Below are 17,674 nucleotides of genomic sequence, written 5' to 3'. Positions count from 1 at the left end.
CTTATGCGCATTTGATGCTCAGAATGCGGTTTGAACATATTATTTGGTGAGACCCCGTACACTTTTTGAATTCACGATCTAATTATGCCCAAACTTGATACTATTATACTCGAGAACCATCTAGCATTTTTTTCTTTCATACACTCGACAACACTTTATCAAGTTTTGTGCATAATAAACTACGGACAAATACCACAAAAATATATTTGAACACATTAACGGATGGATGTCGAGTGATGCCATACTTTTTTTTGCTTGGATTTAGAGTTAATTTTATTTGGACTAAATATTATCTCAAAGAACACCCAAAATATAAATAATCAACAAAATATAACTTAGTTATAGTTTTGGTCAAAAGATGTACTTTCAATTATTAATGCTAGAATTGCATGGAAATGTGTAACTTAATATATATGAACAATTATGTTCGTTCAACAAGTAAGATTTTAAAATATTATTTAAAATGTAAAAATATCACCAAAAGAATATATTTAGTGGTAAGTAAAAGAAGTTCAGTATTATGAATATATAAGAAGTTTGATAACAAGATCTCAAGCAGCGGGAAGATCTATCGACAGTTGCATTGTACTTAAGCCTTTTATTTGTTTCTCAAGTAGCGTTCAAGCGTTTCTAAAAAAAAAAAAAGTTTGAATCTAGCTAACACCTGGCAAACGCAAAAAGGGAGAAGAATTTACATCCAACTATCCTACCAATCTGCTAGCTTACACATCCATCTATCCTACAATGTTTCTTTACACAAGTTGTGATTCAGGACAGCTTGTTGAGCCCTCTGAAGTCCATGGCGTCGACGCATTCCCCTACGCCTTTGTGCTTGTTGAGCATCCTGAGCAGCTCGGTGGTCTTCTCCTTGGTTGCGTCCCGGCAGCCAACCTGCAAGAGAAGCAGCAGCTTCTGGAAGGCTCCGACCCGCAGCGCCTCTACCAGGCATTTCGTCGCTGCGCCCTCGTCGCCCCCCGCGTTCTTGCCGAGCCTCCACATCGCCGAGACGGCGAGCTCGGTGGCCAGGTCGGACACGCGGAACATCTTCTTGACGAGGATGGGCACGGTGAGCGCGTGCATGCGCGCGCTCTCGCGGCCTTGCTCCGACGCGAGCACGGCGTCGAGCAACGCCAGCGCCTTCTCTGCCACGCTCTTGTCGGCGTCGACGAGGGACTCGACGAGCACCGGCACGAGACCGGTCCTGGCTACGCGCGCCGCGACGCGCTCGTCGGAGCGCGCCAGATGGTAGGCGGCGACCATGGCTGCCTTGGTAGCCTGTGGGCAGATGGGAGCCTTGATGATCTTGACCAGCGCGTCCACGATGTCGTCGGCTTTCACGCCCAAATCCGTGCATGCTCCGTCGCACGAGGACACGACCTCCTTGATCGCCATCACGGCGTTGAGCCTTCCCGCCAAGCTTCCATTCTCGGCGATCGCGACCAACGAGCCCAGCGAGCGCGGCGATCCCAAGATCCTGGCGGTCTCCCCGTCCAACGGCGCCATGCGGACCAATGCCGCGAGAACGTCCTCAAGAACACCCCCGGCTGGCTCGCCGCCGCCCGCCGCGAGCGACTCGAGCGCCGCGGCGAGCACGCGGCCAGTGCCGATGGACGCGAAGCAGCGCCGGTTCCTCTCGCTCTCCCTGGCGAGGGCCCTGACCCTGGCGACCGCGGCGGCGCACCGGGCGGCCGCGCCGCGGTCGCGGGCGCGCGCGGACTCGGCGACCTCGAAGAGGAGCTCGGAGGCCTGGACGGGGGTGACGGGGATCTTGGGCGTGGGGATCCGCTCGACGCCGCGGGAGCGGTTGGCGACGCACCAGTCCTGGATGACGCGGCGGATGGCGTGGTTGGGGACGAGGTCGTCGCGGCGGAGCGGGGCGTGGGTGACGGGGCAGACGGCGGCGCGGCCGGTGTCGAGCCACGCCTCGATGCTCTCCCGGTCGTAGGTGATCCCCGTGGGCGCCGTGACCGGGTCGCGCATGAGGTCGAGCGAGATCGGGCACCGGAAGTGCGCCGGGATGGACAGCTCCACCGCCACCGGCGCCGCCGCCTTGGTCGCCGCCCTCCTCGACCTCCGTGCCAGCAGCGCCATGGATCGATCGGCCGAGGAAGAGAAAGGGTAGGTGATGGCTAGGTGGTGGTTCGATGGATGGGCTGATGGAGACGATGGAGCAGAGCGGGCGTGTTGGGCGCGTGTGGCGGGCAGCTGGGTGGGGTGGGGGTGTGAAGAGTTGAATACGAAGACTGGAGTGGTGGGAAGAAGGGTTCAAATAGGGGAGGGAACGGACGGGTAAAGGTTTGAATCGGGAAGGTTGACGTTGAATGGAACGTACCGATGTTCACCTATGTTTGAATGAAAAGGGGGCGTAAGCCGCGGGTAGGAGGAAACGGTCGGGTTGGTCATGCCTTACCGATGTTCACTTCTTTGTTCTCTTTTCTTTTGATTTGAGGACCTACCTATGCGCAGTTAGGTGCCAGCATGGCCTTCTTTTTTGGAGCAAAGCAACGTGATCATGGCCTTCTTTCTTCCTTCAAATAGAAAAGAGACTAGATTTTTAGAACCCGGGTGCCTAGACTCCCTTCTATCAGCACCGTCCATCCAAAACAAAGTTTTGGAGATCTGTGCAAGGCACTGTGATGGTTCTTGTTTTAACATGCCTACTTGAACAGTTACAGTGAAATCACTCTCTCCTCCCAAGATTCACCGTCGCTCTCTCTCCTGGAAAACAATTATTTTTCTCTCTCACAACCTCTCTCTTCTGACATTTCTGTCTCTCTCATGGGCTAATAAAAAGTGTGCCGCCACCTTCTTCTCTCTCCGTTCACAGCCTCTCTGTCCTCCATGGAAAACAGTTATTTTCTCTCATGTCTCTTCTCTCTCGCACAGGTCACAGCCTCTGTCTCCTTCCATTAGTCCTCTCTCTGGCTCATAAAAAAGGCTCTCTCTCCTCACCTTTCTCCTCTCTCTTCACTCAAAAAAAGAACAGAAGAAAAGATAGATAAGAATGACATGACGGGCCGCTGGAACATCTCGCGCTACAGTAGCCGGGCCTGACAAGCTAGTCGGGAACAGTTGCCATACCTACTCTGCATGCTGCAGCCTAGTACCGTGCCCTGTTCGACTCTGTAAATTGCCTGATTAACTAACATGACAACGCAAGTGGCCTGCTGCTGTCCACACCACATCACGAATCTTGAAAACGTTGAACGCATAGGATAGCGGGGTGTCGGGACTCCCGGGTGCCATCGCACCTTTTCGAATAGAAAAATATATAAGCAAAAAAATTAGCCCAATGAGGTTTACAACAACATCGGAGCATCATCGATTTAGGGCGTAGAGGAGGAAGAAGGGGAAGGGGAGGTTGTCTAGGTTGATGTTGGACCGAATATTCTTGATCCAACGCATCGGCACACCCCGCCTCTAGAAAGGAAGGGGAGGAAGGAGGGCGGTGATAAGGGTTGGGGAGAAGGGGAGGTGTTGGATTGGCGGGAATATCATAGGGGGGAGGAGGGATGAACCTGGGCGAAGATGGACGTGATACGAAAAAATTAGCAATTCAAAAAATTAAAAAATATTTTTTTTGGGTAACAAACTTGACCTACTGGTGTACTCATATAAAAAGTTTTGCGAACTCCCATCGACTTCAGGGCAAAAAAACTGCGAACAAAAGGAGTGAATAGTAACTATGATGTAGTGCTCATTTATTTTTCTTTCGCCCACAATACCATAAAAAGCATTCTTCCGCAATTTTTTTATGCAAGTGTAAACACTTGATCATGATTGTTTCTAGAAAAAATCATGATTTTTTTATATTCTTTTGCAATTACCAAATTATTTTCCAATTCAGATTTATCTACACCTAGGTTCCAAACATGTCAGTTCGGGGCAAGGGAGAATAGGTTGAGAGGAGGTAGCTTCGAGCGATAGCACTAGATCATGGATGTCACCACCCTACCATTGTTTTTTCTGCTCTTGTTGTTCTTTGCTCGGTAAATTTTTTGAAATCTAAGAAGTTGTGAAATAACTTTATTATTTCAATAGAGTTCATCCACGTGCCTAGTTTTCATCATTTAGGCTAGTTTTCGCCAAGGGTCATATTTTTATATTAGAACAATATATTTTTGTAGGGGGTGCACAAGAAATTAATATCCTGATGCAAATGTTTCAAAGTATTAATGGGGGCAAGTTGTTGGTCCAGAGAGGAGTAATACATACAACAGAGGCACGTTACCGTGAAAATTCAGTTATGTTTTTTTCTTGCACGTTGATGACTTTGGCCATGTTGCCTTGCATCAAATTCAGTAATATTATGGATGTATGCATTCTTAGATGCACAGGCCCGGAGGCAGGGCCGTCTCCAGAAATTTGGGGGCCCGGGACGAAAATCAAAATAGGGCCCTATTTTTTTAAACCATATATAACTGAAGAACTAATGCAAGTAAAGCATACTCCCACTTAATTATTTAACTTCAAATATATCTTATTGTTGCAATATTTAGGAAATATATCAAATACTAACGGTAAAATAGTAAATATGGTACTGAAGGAATACACTTATAAACTGACCTCATTTTCTACCAAAAAGCAGCATTCTTCTAGTATTTCTTGATATGAAATCTTCGATCAAATCTTCATAATTAATCTTCTCCAAGACATCATTTTCAAGTGCTATTGTTGCCAATCCATTCAGTCTTTCTTGTGTCATTGTAGAACGCAAGTAGGATTTCAACAACTTGAGTTTAGAAAAGCTCCTTTTCGCAGATGCAACTGTCACAGGAATGGTTAACAAAATTCTGTATGCGATAACAGCATTAGGATAGATTAAGGAACGCTTCTTCAAAAAGTTCAAAATATCAAGTGGGCCCATAGATTTCTGAAGTGAGCCCTGCAGAAAAAGTAGCTCGGAACACAATTCAAGTCCGTCAATATCTTTATGTTCTCCACTCTTAAGTGCATCTTCAAGATTAACACACGCAGCCAATAAACTCTTGCCATCCAAGGATCGCAGTCTATCTGAAGTAAACAAGAAACCAAATATTTTTTCATACCCCTCGTACTGTTCAAATCTCGTGTTAAGTGAAACTATAGCTTGATCAACAATATGCAGAAAATAATTGACCCTAAATGACTCCTCTGCTGATTGTGAAACAATAGATGAATCATCTGCACCCTCACCAATTTGCCTTTTTCTCTTGATTTTACGCTTGGTGCGGAACTCTGGATTAATATCCATCTCCTTTGCAATTTCTTTTGCAGCTTCCAATGCTTTTGGAAAGCCAGATTCTCTATACTTAGTGAAGAAAGAAATCAAGCCCTTTACAGACTCAATAGCAATATCAATAAGCATATCCTTTGACTGCAACTCTTTGCTGATCAAATTAACAGCTGATAATATTTCATACCATATGATTATTGACACTAAGAATTCAAAGTCACAAAGATTATTTTCTGCCAATGATTGAGCTTCACTACTTGTCGATGGATCTTTATCAATTTCAGCCACTTGTAGTAGAGCCTCCCTTATTTCTGGTAGTTGAATCCTTATAGCCTTAACACTATCAACACGACTCTCCCACCTAGTAGATGACAATGACTTGAGAGTCACTCCTGATATGTTATTTTTGAGAATTTGCCATCTTTTAGTAGAGTTAGCAAATGTTGTGTAGATGCGTTGGATAACTCCAAAAAAAATCAGATGCTTTACGACAAGACTTTGCCATGTCACATATTGTCAAATTCAGACTATGACAACCACAAGCTGAATAAAAAGCTCTCCGATTTATTTTCAAGACTTTACTTTGTACCCCTTTATGTATTCCCTTCATATTTGACCCATTATCATATCCTTGCCCTCTCAGATTGTCAATATCAAGGTCAAGAGTTTTCAATTCATTTTTTAGAGCATCAAACAATCCTTGCCCAGTGGTATCATTCACATCCAAAAAACCTAAGAATGATTCTTCAATGCAAAAAGAACCTGAAGATGCATCAACATACCTAATTATCAAAGACATCTGCTCTTGGTGGCTTGCATCGGGAGTACAGTCAAGTAAAACGGAGAAATACTTTGCTTCTTTTACCTTCTTAACGATTTCAGACCTGATTGCAGCAGCGAGCAAATTTATTAGTTCATTCTGGATGGAAGGACCAAGATAATGATCACGGATTTTATCACTTGTGATGCGGTCGACATGTTCTTTTATAACTGGGTCAAATTCTGCCAACATTTGAACCAATCCTAAGAAATTTCCATTACTATCTTGGTACACCTTGCTATTACTGCCACGAAATGCTATATTATGTTCCGCAAGAAATTTCACAATCAAAAGAATCCTGAGCAAAACTTTTCTCCAATGCTCCCTTTCCTTTTCAAGTTCTTGCTGAGCAACTTTATCAATTGTTTGATTCTTCTCCAACCTGAGGCGCAAATCATACCAACTACTCATATTTGTGACATGTTCTCTACCATTTTCATGCTCTTTGAGTCTACTGATAAGATGATGCCAGTCACTGAAGCCATCATTTGCTAACTGACCTCTCACATGTCCCTTCCTTAATAATTTGCAGCAAAAACAAAATACTTTGTCAAGCTCTTTGCTGTACACAAGCCACTCTCTATCACACTTTTCTCCATTCAAGAGAACTCTAGTGTACGCTAGTGCAGAAAACCTTCTACCAAATTTGTCTGTAGGACCATGCTCAATAGACAAGTCTCTTTTAGGACCTTTTTGCACCAAAATATCAATCATTGTAGGATCAAGTGCATCCCATGTTCTTGGATCAAATATATCAGGTTGAACAGAATTATTTGTGTTATCAGCAACATTAGCATCATCACCTTCAGCAGCAATATTAGCACCTTCATCGACATGATTAGAATCATCACCTTCAGCAGCAATATTAGCACCTTCATCAACATGATTAGAATCATCACCTTCGTCAACATTGTTAATATCATCACCTTCATCAGTTTCACCAATGTGAGCCTCAGCCTCTTCTGGATCACCACTAGGTGCATCATCAATATTAGCATCTACAGTTTGGTTTTCAGAATTGGGTTGAGGTTCTTTCACAACAAATTTATCGAGAGCGCCCTTTTGTTTTCGAGTATCTTCTTTTACTTTTTGTTTCTTCCTTCGCTTTGAAGCACCAGAATCATACCTCCTTCCTGGATGCATGATTCTTTCTGTTTAATAAGACAAACATATCTGAATCAATTCAAACTCTGAGAATTATAGCTATAAGAAAATACAAAAGGACTTCACCCAGATGTAAGATTTTGAATTTTTCCTTTAACAAAAAAGTAGCCTACAACCTACTGTCTACACTGACAAAATAAATTAGGGCTTGGACGCTTTGTCTACAACTACAAGAACCAGTGCGTGACAAGAATCAAGATTCAAGAACTTACCCTGGCAAGGGAAGGGATCAAGGGATTATGTGCGCTGGGGCGTGGCCGGTCGGCGGCCGCGTATCGCGTACAGGGCGTCGCCCCCTGCCTGCTCGATGCGTCTGTGGCTCAGCCGCCGTCGACCAGGCACTCAGCCGCCGTCTATCCCTGCTGCCCTTTCGACTGCGTGCGATGGAATTGGGACAGGAGTTACGGAAGGAAAACGGGCTGCAGAAGCTAGGTGCGTTCGTGCCTGGGATCGCTAGAATGGGCTGCCTGAGATTGCGTTTTTGGCTGGGCCTTATACATATTACTTGCTGGACTGGGGCCCCCAAAATTTTGGGGCCCTGTGCGGTCGGCCAATTTGGCCTTCCTCATCAACGGGGCTGCCCGGAGGTTTAACCTTTTATTTTGAAAGAAAAAAAATCACACTCATGACTTATAAAAAAACAGCAAAAGAAAAGGGATGTACATGTAGATAAAAGGTAGAGACTTGTCATTGCAACTTTTGGCAACAAGTTATGAGCATTTCTAAGCCGTGTAAAAATCACAAAAGGACTTGCATTAGAATACACAACACAAGCACCTAATTTACTGCAGAAAAAATCAATTCTATTTTGTACACAGCTCATATATTTGTAGATGAATTTGTTCTTTGAAACTCAGTATTAATTCACACCCATAACTTACAAAAAACATTAAAAAGAATGGGTCATGGGTCATACGTGTAGGTAAAAGGAAGCGGTTTTTTATTTTTATTTTTCGCAAAAAAGGTCGAGACTTGTCATTGTAACTTCTGGCAACATGTTATGACCATTTCCAAGACGTGTAAAAATCACAAAAGGACTTGCGGTAGAATACATACAAATCAATTCTGATTTTTACACAGCCCATATATTTTTAAGCAAAGTTTACAAAGACATGTTTGTATCTTCATGTGAATTTTTCCTATTTTGGGAAATTTGGAAGTTACGATTTCATTTAAATTCCGAAAACAGGATCATATGGACCCATGTTTAGATAAATACTTCCGCAAACTGGTCATCATATCTGTTCCTTCAGGAAAATTGGAAATGACCGGGACAAATAGCTGCGACGTAGATAAGCGGTAACTTAGTTGGGCTGGTAAATTATTGTCATTGAACATTTCCATCTCTCCCAGTGCTCATCTGTTGTGAATAATTCAGCAACTTGCCTTCCATCGTCAGCTTTGGATTGCAAGTTATTCCTGAGTCTGATGTATGTTTCGTCACTAGGCGATCTCTCTGAAGAATTGAGTGGTAACTTGTTGAGAAGTTTTGAGTTCTCCACGGAGAATGAACGGTTGCCAATTGTGGGTACTAACTTGTGGTGGACTCCCGTAACGTTGATTGTGTTCCAGTTTTACGAAATGTAGTTACAGTAGCTCCTCACCGCAGTTTGGTAGCCTAGCGAGATAGTCTAGAAACCAGTACTAGTAGTAGGTCAAACCACAGGCGCTACTAGCAGTAGAACTTGATGCTACAGAGACCCTACCAAAGTCCGACATGGATTGCCTGAAAGCAACTCGGTCAAGACTACATCACTGAGTTGCTTTCGTTCAGTTTTAGCAATTAGAGCAGTTGGTTTTAATTTTTATTTTAGCAGCATATCTATGTAAAATGATAATCATTGTCAAAATCAAGGCTTCATTTGACCCGCAAAAAAGAAAAAGAGGCTTCATTTGTTTTTGCAGGCTTTTGACTGGTGTGCCAATGCAGGACTGAAGTAAAACAAAAGAAGTGCAAAAAACACTATAGCTTCAGTTCGTTTGCTCCATCTAAGAGCATAGTCATCTTTTGGAGCGATGCAGTTCTCTGAACATGTTAACATTCTTCCATTCTAGAAGCATGTTGTCAGGCGAAACAAAGCTGGACTAAACAAATCCCAGTGGGGGAGTGGGAGGGCTCGCCTGTATTCGGTTCAGAATGTCCCCTACACGTGCTGTTTCCGCTCCCGATCGGTCCGTGTTCCGCACTGTGGAAACGAAATGTAGGTATGCATACTAGGACTGGACAAATTGACCCAACTGAACCAAACTTTCAGTTGTTCCGCCCGGCTGGCCGTAGCTGACGGACGTTATCTACGTTCCGTTTTCGGTTGTTTCTAGAAAGAAAAAAAAAAGGATAGTTGCTCATCGGTGGTCGGTCCCTGGTCTTCCTTCCTCCCGTTCCATGGAGGTCGGCCGACGGGAGTTGGGCTCTTTTAACTAGGACCAACGACGACGCCGGCCCTTTGCGTGCCCAAGCCACGCGCTCGTTGCGACCGGAGTTAGGATAAACAAAGCGGCCACAGTCGGACACTTCGTCGTGATAATAATGCATGTTTATCCTCGTACGGATTAGTTTATTTTCTGTCGCGCTGCCACGGACGGGACGGAACGCGGTACGTGGCCGACGTGTTTGGTTTGCGCCTCCGACCAGCTGCCACGCGGTTTGGCTTACTCGACGCGTGAGTGTGATCGGGAGAGGAAGGAGGACACCGTCGGGATCCTTCTTCTTCTTCCTCCTCTTTTTCTTTCAACCCGGACGGACGTTCTACCTACGTCCGGCGCGTTCGGGCCGGCGGCGACGAGGTTCACATCGAACCGGTCCAAACCACGTCACCGCGTTGGCGTGTTTTACCGCGGGAGGTGGTGGATCGCGCCTGCCGACCTCGATGCTTTCTTCCACTGTTTTCAGCTTGCGTGCAGATACAAGTTGTTTTACTGCCCGCTACCGCTACACCATAGTACCATGTGAATAGTTTTCACCGCTGCCGTTTGAGAAGACGATGATAGGAATCTCGGGGGCACCCCATCGCACACATGCATAGGACATCTGAACCCCAAACCTCCCCAAGCGTCCGGACCCCAAACCTCCCCGAGCGTCCGGATCAAGTTACCCCGACGTCGCAAGACATCTAAGGCCAACTCCACCGCGCGACCCTATCATGTCCGCGCGCGTTTGTTTGAGATAAAACGGACGAATCAGACGGCCCAGTGCGCGAGCGCAAACGGATTTTTGTCCGTCCGCTTTCGACCCATCCCCAGCCCAAGTTTGCGTCGCTTTTGGGGTGAAACAGACAGCACGCGGACGGGTGGGGCGTCTGCACGTGTCCTCCCCTGGCCCGCCCGTCGGTGGCACAGGGACGCCTTTTTCTATCCGCCCCTCCCTCCCTCCGACGGCACCCCCTCCACTCTTCTCCACTCTTCCCCACTCTTCCCCTCGCCGCCGCCGCCATTGCAATTGTGCGGCTCGGACGCGCGCTCGCCCAGTCCCTTCCCCTCGGCGCCCCCGAGCTACCCAACCACGGTTACCTGATTTGCGCACCCGCCGGCCAGATTTGGGGCGGATCCGGTCGGTCTTGAGCTCGCGCGGCTGTGGGAGGCCGCGCCGCGCCATGGACGGCCGGGCACCGGGGCGGAAGGCCCTGACAGGGCCGCAAGGCCACATGCAGGCAGTGGCTCCTCCTCTAGCCGCTCGGATCTACATCATCGGTGGTCCGCCGGCAGATACACGAATGGCGGTCGGCCGGGCTCGGTGCTAGCCCAAAAGCTCGTCGGCGCACCGTTGCCACTCATTAAGTGCGACCACTGCCCAAAGAAGGTCGTGCGCCGCGTGTCTACAACGCCGGAACATCCCGGATGGGTGTTCATCAAGTGCTTAAACGATGGGGTATGTGCTCTTTTTAGCTTCGGTCGTGCTCTTAGATTTGACTAGTTGTGCTAACTTAAATTTTATTGTGTAGCATGGTTGTAAGTTTTGGTATTGGGAAGAAGAGTACATCGATATATTGATAGAGCGCAATTTAGTAGATGTTCGTGCACTTTTAGCTAGCATAGAGGCTAGAGATGAGACTAGTGCACTTGTTGCTAGATTAGAGGTTAGACATGAGACTAGATGCAAGGAAGCAACCTCTACTTTTTTAGACTCAAAGAAGAAAGAAGCACGCAAGATCGAGCCTCCTCCGCAGATCAACAATGAATGCATCGAGAAGGCACTAATCCAACTTACAGGAGCAGTTATGAAAGTTGGATATCTTCTAAAATGTATTCTTGTGGTTTTTGTTTTCTTTGGTCTTGCTTTTCTAGTCAAAATTTGGTGATATATTCCCATGTACCAAAAATGAATGATGAAAAAAAGTTAAGGGCTTGCTAAGAAAAATGTACGCGGACAGGATGCGGCCGGGAAACGTCCGCCGCGTTGGGCGCACGGCCACCGCATCCTAGAAACGGCCCGGACACGACCCCATTGCCCTACCCAAACGGACAGAATCCGGACAAAACGGACATCCATTTGGGGTCGCGCGGTGGAGTTGGCCTAACGGTGTCACACATTTGTCCGTGGATCTATCCGGTGTCGGTTTTCTCGCATACCGGAAGCAAACAACCAAGAGGGTTTTGTAGGAGTTCAAACATCACTCACGTAGGACTCGGTTGACACCCTCGGCCCACCCAACATTGAGGCGAGAGCCCACACATTTGAAACTGGCCACACTGTTTTCGCGACAAAGCATCCCTTTATCAACCCTTTCTCTACCTCCTGCTGCTCCCCATCCTAATTCCTGCCTTTTTTTGTCGCCGCAGTCGCAACATGGACCTGTACGAAAAGTTGTCGAAGACGACGTGTGAAGGAGCGAAGACGGCCGCCCGAAAGATCAACTCGGCAACATAGCAAGCCCGCCGCCTCAAACCAAAAGCAAAGGAGGCAACGCCGCTCAAAAAGAAGGGCGGCGGGGGCGGCAGGCGTGGCGTCGAACGTTCAGGGTGGTCGTGGTGTAGGGGACGGGACGCCACCGTCACAAGCCTACCTACTTCTACGCCACCCAGCAGCTTGACAGGCAGTCCCTGACATCCACCGCCGGGCACATGTCTTATTGTGTCAATGTCAATGCGACGCAACTCCTTTCTCCGAGTTTGCATCACCGTAACTTGTCCTGACGCGGACACCGGGTGTGTAGCAGCTCGGTGCCCACTCTCTGTTCGCAGTTATGTCTTAACCGAGCTAGCCGGCGTATGACGACGCAGACAAGGAGATGATGCATGAGCGCGGGGAGGGGGGGGAGGCTCCTTCAAGGACGGGTAGGTGGATGGCTCAGAGAGCCAGAAGTGCACGCCCAATAGCCGGGAACGTACACACAGTGTGGCACGTACACGCAGCCGGTCACATACACCACATACACCGGCCAACAGGAGCAGGACAGTGACAACAACCTTGATACAAAAGAATTTGCGGCCAGTCCAAGAAGAGAAATCAAGGAGAAAGTTTCAACATGCGGAAGGATGAGTTATTGTGTGATGCGTGATTGATCACTAGCATCAATCCGATCCATGACACGGAGCAAAAGGAGAGAAAAAAAGGCTGAGAAGTTTACTATGTTGATTGCGGCGACCGAGAAGAAGCTCAAGCTCGAAGAGAAAAAGGTTAAGATCACAGCCACTTTGAAGGATTCGAAGATGTTGACCTTGAAGATGAAGGAGTTGAATGACAATGCAAGGACGATCATGCAAGCCATTCGTCTTGGGACGTTGAAGCCCTTGAAGGAGCAACTCAAGACGGCGGAGAAGGAGATGGCCAAGAAGGAAGCGAATGGCAAGGAGCAGTCCACGCCAGAATGGCAAGGAGCAGTCCACGCCGGAGTGAGCAGGGAAGCTCGGATAGCCGGTCCGGCAAGGCAAATAATCTTTTATTTTTGTATGAAACTGCTAGGCTGAAATACTTTTGTGACCGGACATGTAAAAACTATGAACATCGGCATGAGATCTGGCTCTATGCATTTGAATTTTAAATTGATGAGATCAGGGCGGACGTTTAGACCGATACCGTGTGGAAAAGGTAGCTGTGCAATGAAATGGACAGCTGACTTGCTACAGGTTTTACGAAGTCACTCGAGCTCGAGCTTATGTTGAGTACTTGAGTGGCACGCCCGCATCAGCGAGACAGCAACAGATAGCAAAGGTCAAGGCAGTTCATATTGTTTCCAAAAGAAAGTTCCTGTGGGCTTTCACCAAGTCGGACGCCATCAAATTCTGTAAGTTTGCCATTCCAACACCACAAACGTACACAACATCATCGACCATCTAGAAATTCTTTTTTTTTTAAACGGCCGTCTTGGTTTATGACCGGGTCTCTATCTCAACTGCTGGGAACTTCGACATCAAGCAAGGAGTGAAATTCTACAGAAATACCAGACTATTTCAACACGGAAGACCACCGAAAGGTCGGTCCAGACAACATTCTAGCAGGTGTTCAAACTTCAAGGATGACTAATATGGAAACGTTTAGATGTCTTCGTAGTAGCCACCGCCACAAGTTACATATAGAACAGCCGGTCCAAGAAAGGAGGATGTGAAGCGTCGAAACAGGTTACATTCTACTTGCTCAAAGGAAAACCAAATATACATTGGATATCCTAAAGTCTGGATACATTTGCTGAAGGCCGGGAATACCACAAAATCCATCTGCATCAGTGAAGGACTAGTTAAAGATGAATCTCAAATTTCTCTCTGATTAGAAACTTACAGGCACGGAAATGCGATGAAAGTAGAACAAATGAGTAATGACACACCAATCTTGAAGTGTAAAATAAGCACACTATTACGAATCTGTTCACATCAGCTTTGGTTCTCTATCGAAGTATAATATACAATATCGACATCTACATCTAGTCTGGAAGTCAGATTGTTGTTTGTCTGTTCCTGAATAATTAGAAAGCCATTTAAACACCTGGCCGCAACTTCTGCCACCATGAAACTAGCGCAGGTTAGGGAAGCTTCTAGCGTTGTAATCAATTTATCTAGCTAACAAACTAATGGACCATTTTTGCCATGGGCACATTGGAATTCATCAGCTTGCGGGAGAAAAAGCACAGTTCAGAAATTCCATCACCAATTGGAAAAGGCATATGTATGAATGTATCATATGTTCACATGTCCGATCATGAATGGCGTGCTCTCAAGCTTTACTATAATCGATCCATGAGCACTAACTAGTATCAATGAAGCAAACATTAGAGAAAAAAACACTGAAAAAATCTAAGCACACAGTGGATTGTGTATCAACATATTTAGGCAGGCATCATTAGTCGAGCCATGTCCAGATGTTTGTAATACCTTAGCAAAATCAATCAGACCAGGGCACAGTTCATCGAGTAACAACCCTAATATGGTTGAATCAAAAGTGTCCAAGTTGCCTTAACTTCACAGAGTTAGTGAGTTGCAATGCAGGAATTTGCCGAATATTATCTAAGTTCCAGTGTAGCACGCTCCAACATTATTTAGCGATGTCTACTCCTTTAAGCACATCAACGCACACAAACAAGAAAAATCTTATGATTCAAGTGCACAAGTAAATCTATTCTTGAATTAGCATTGAGCTAATCAACCACATGTCCTTGTAAACGCATTGTCTAAGTCAACTTATAATGCGTTGAGTCGTGTTCAATAACTCACCACAAACTAGGATGATTCTACTCTTCCTTGATGCGCTTCTCAACCTCCTCCAGTGCCTTAATGTCCTTGTTGAACTTGCAAATGCGATAGATGGACCTATCCCGAAGTAAAACATCAAATAAAGGATTGAATACAAAATCTTCATAGACATTATTTAATCAGACCCTGCAGAGAAGTTTACTTACCAATAAAGGATAAATACTGAAACACAAAGGATGACATTCCTCTGGGACTTGAAAATCTGCACAAGAAACAACTAAAAGTGAAACGGGGGAAATAAAGCAACAATAGAGCACAATTTTCTTTGTGTAAACGGCTGAAAACTGTACAGTTGGCTGATGGGTCAGCTTAATTACACTCTTCTATCAAGGAAGAAAAAGATACCCATAAAGAAAAATAATTGACGCTTTTCATTCTTGAATATGATAGCAAATCTATGCCACAAGTGAAAATAATAAACTATGTGGACAAATTGATTATACACATGCTGCAGAGATGAAGGATTTAAGAAAATACTATAATAAGAAGGTAGGATGCAAGTTCTAAGTCAGCTATGTGTCGAGTTTGTACGTGCAATTAGTATCTAACCAACCGGCAAATTAAGAAGGGTGTCTATAATTTTTCTTGACATAAGAGATTGAAATTCCTCGAACCTCAATATAACAGAATAGCTAAAGGATTGCCAGTTTCCGAGTGAGCGGACAAAAATAACAAGAGCATGCTCTGCTGATTTTGCACAATCCAGCTGCAAATGGATATCTTCGATTTGGTACAAACATGGTAGGAACAATATATAGAACTGAAACCCACATTGGCAAATGGTAGCTGAAGCTTCCACTAATTTACCAGGTCAGATCGTCACCCTCTTATCTTCACCCACACCCAGCTACTTCAAACTAGAATGCAAATAGGTGATGTGTTAAGATGATAAGATCAGAACACATCCATTTTCTCTTTTCAATTGCAAAATTCTATAGTAATGACCTCTAAGTTCAGGACATTTTAGTAACAACAGAATCTCCATGTCATATTATATAAAGCCTTTAAAATAGGAAAAAAATGTCAAAATGAAGTGGTGGTGATACATCATATCAAATTGAAGACCAGATCACCACTAAACCTCCGTGGAAACAGCTACGATCTGGCTTTCAAACCACATCATGTGCCCAGTCTAGCTACAATTCACAATCCAGCTATAAGTCAAGGCAGATGGCAGATGGCAACTGGTGCTTTTTCGTCCCCTTCCAGACCGAAGACGTGTACTCTACCACTCTACAGCAACAGTTACCGATTCCCCCCCATAGGAACTGTACTTACTGAACCAAACGGTAGAAACCCCTAGAAATATACCGACAAATTCGAGCACGTAAGGTCTCAATTCACTCACGGATTTCTCGAAGCGGACACGCTCCTCGGAGGTGCACATCTCTCCCGTGCAAATCAGCCTGTGCTCGTTCTTCCAGTAGATATCTACACATCAGAGGGGGGAAAAACGCAAATCAATCGTCAGAGACTGAACCGAGGAGAAGCTTCGCACGCGTCAGTTTCCGCTGCAAGGCCGAGGCCCCGCACGCACGCACCAAGTAGCTGGAAGGCGGCGAAGGGGAGCACCGCGGCCATGGGCTGCAGAAGCATGGAGGTGAGCCCGACGATCTGTGCCCGCACGGCCCGCGGCGCCGGGAGCGTGAGCAGCGCGGCCACCGCCGCCTCCGCCCCCACCACGCACGTCAGGAGCATCCACTGCAGCCCCATCGGAACCCCTCTCTTGCTGGATCGATCGAAGCGGAAGAAGCTGCTCGCGCGGCTGGAAGGGGGGCCTCGGTTTCTCCGATCTGTGTAGTCCTGGGAAATGAGTGCGTGTCTCTGGTGCCTGGTCTCTACGGGGCGGATGGACAGGTGGATAAAAGTCGCGTCGGTCTCCTTCCTTGCTTCGCCTCGGCGATTTGCTTCGTCGGCAAGCGATTCGATCCGGTCGCTTTCTGGGCCTTGTGATTGTTCCATTACTTAGGCCGAGAGCCTTTTCGGCGGGATCAACTAGTTAATGAGCGCTTCTTTGGAAGCCTCGCAAGGATCAGCGTCACTTGACGCGCTTTCAGCCATTCGCCACGTGTCGCGCTCTGGACGCTCCTTTCAGATTTGTTTTTTTATTTTTTCGCACGTGTTTTAGGCTTTTTAAATGGTTTTTTCCAGGTTTTTTCGACGTTTTGGTTTTTCTCCGGTCTTCCTTAGCATTTCGATAAAAACAATTTGCGCGAAAAAACGCGTTTATTTTTTTTTCTTTCGTGAAAAGTCACGTTTTTTTTCGCGAGAGTCACGGCCGTGCCTTTCGGAAACAAAAAAACGCATTTTCTATTTTTTTTTCTTTCGCGAGAGTCACGGTTTTACTTCCGCGAGAGGCACGGTTGTGCTTTCGTGAGAGTCACGGCCGTGCCTCTCGAAAAGGGAAAAACAAAACGCGTTTTCTGTTTTTTTTCTTTCGCGAGAGTCACGGTTTTGCTTCCGCGAGAGGCACGGTTGTGCTTTTGCGAGAGTCGCGGCCGTGCCTCTCGGAAAAGGAAAAAAATACGCATTTTCTGTTTTTTTTCTTTCGTGAGAGTCACGGTTTTGATTTTGCCAGAGGCACGGTTGTGCTTTCGCGAGAGTCACGGGCGTGCCTCTTTCGGAAAAAGAAAAAACACGTTTTCTGTTTTTTTTCTTTCCACGAGAGTTACGGTTTTGCTTCCACGAGAGGCACGGTTGTGATTTCGCGAGAGGCACGGGCGTGCCTCTTTCGGAAAGGGAAAAACCGTGCTCCCGGTTTGGTTTTTTCGTCCGTTTTTTTCGTGAAAAAAAGT

The 17,674-nt window shown here is 46.2% G+C and overlaps 2 protein-coding genes and 1 pseudogene across 2 annotated transcripts; all 3 read right to left on the bottom strand.

The window, feature by feature from the left end:
* Window positions 1-518: 518 nt before the first annotated feature.
* Window positions 519-4,346, bottom strand: LOC123098108 (U-box domain-containing protein 21-like). Its single transcript, XM_044519988.1, has one exon. The coding sequence runs from the start codon at window positions 2,089-2,091 to the stop codon at window positions 769-771; it is 1,323 nt and encodes a 440-aa protein (XP_044375923.1). The 5' UTR covers window positions 2,092-4,346; the 3' UTR covers window positions 519-768.
* A 93-nt stretch (window positions 4,347-4,439) lies between these two features.
* LOC123098106 (zinc finger MYM-type protein 1-like) lies at window positions 4,440-7,609 on the bottom strand (annotated as a pseudogene).
* Window positions 7,610-13,597: 5,988 nt separating this feature from the next.
* LOC123098105 (uncharacterized) lies at window positions 13,598-16,773 on the bottom strand. The gene is made up of 5 exons (XM_044519987.1): window positions 16,421-16,773; window positions 16,228-16,310; window positions 15,026-15,081; window positions 14,841-14,936; window positions 13,598-13,850 (listed from the first exon to the last, which is right to left on the bottom strand). The coding sequence occupies exons 1-4, from the start codon at window positions 16,590-16,592 to the stop codon at window positions 14,858-14,860; spliced, it is 390 nt and encodes a 129-aa protein (XP_044375922.1). The 5' UTR covers window positions 16,593-16,773; the 3' UTR covers window positions 13,598-13,850; window positions 14,841-14,857.
* Between the last annotated feature and the right edge of the window lie 901 nt (window positions 16,774-17,674).

Source organism: Triticum aestivum, chromosome 4D (assembly GCF_018294505.1).
Source record: "Triticum aestivum cultivar Chinese Spring chromosome 4D, IWGSC CS RefSeq v2.1, whole genome shotgun sequence".
Classification (NCBI taxonomy): domain Eukaryota; kingdom Viridiplantae; phylum Streptophyta; class Magnoliopsida; order Poales; family Poaceae; genus Triticum; species Triticum aestivum.
Note: the sequence above shows the minus strand (reverse complement) of the source record. Positions and strands in the feature narration are given on the sequence as shown.

What these genes read in the sequence shown, in the direction of transcription:
- LOC123098108 (XM_044519988.1), bottom strand. Translation starts at nt 2,091, where the DNA reads ATGGCGCTGCTGGCACGGAGGTCGAGGAGGGCGGCGACCAAGGCGGCG.
- LOC123098105 (XM_044519987.1), bottom strand. Translation starts at nt 16,592, where the DNA reads ATGGGGCTGCAGTGGATGCTCCTGACGTGCGTGGTGGGGGCGGAGGCG. An exon ending in CGCCGCCTTCCAGCTACTTG is followed by an intron (nt 16,311 to 16,420) that starts GTGCGTGCGTGC and finishes TCTGATGTGTAG; the next exon opens with ATATCTACTGGAAGAACGAG. An exon ending in GTGTCCGCTTCGAGAAATCC is followed by an intron (nt 15,082 to 16,227) that starts GTGAGTGAATTG and finishes TTTCTTGTGCAG; the next exon opens with ATTTTCAAGTCCCAGAGGAA.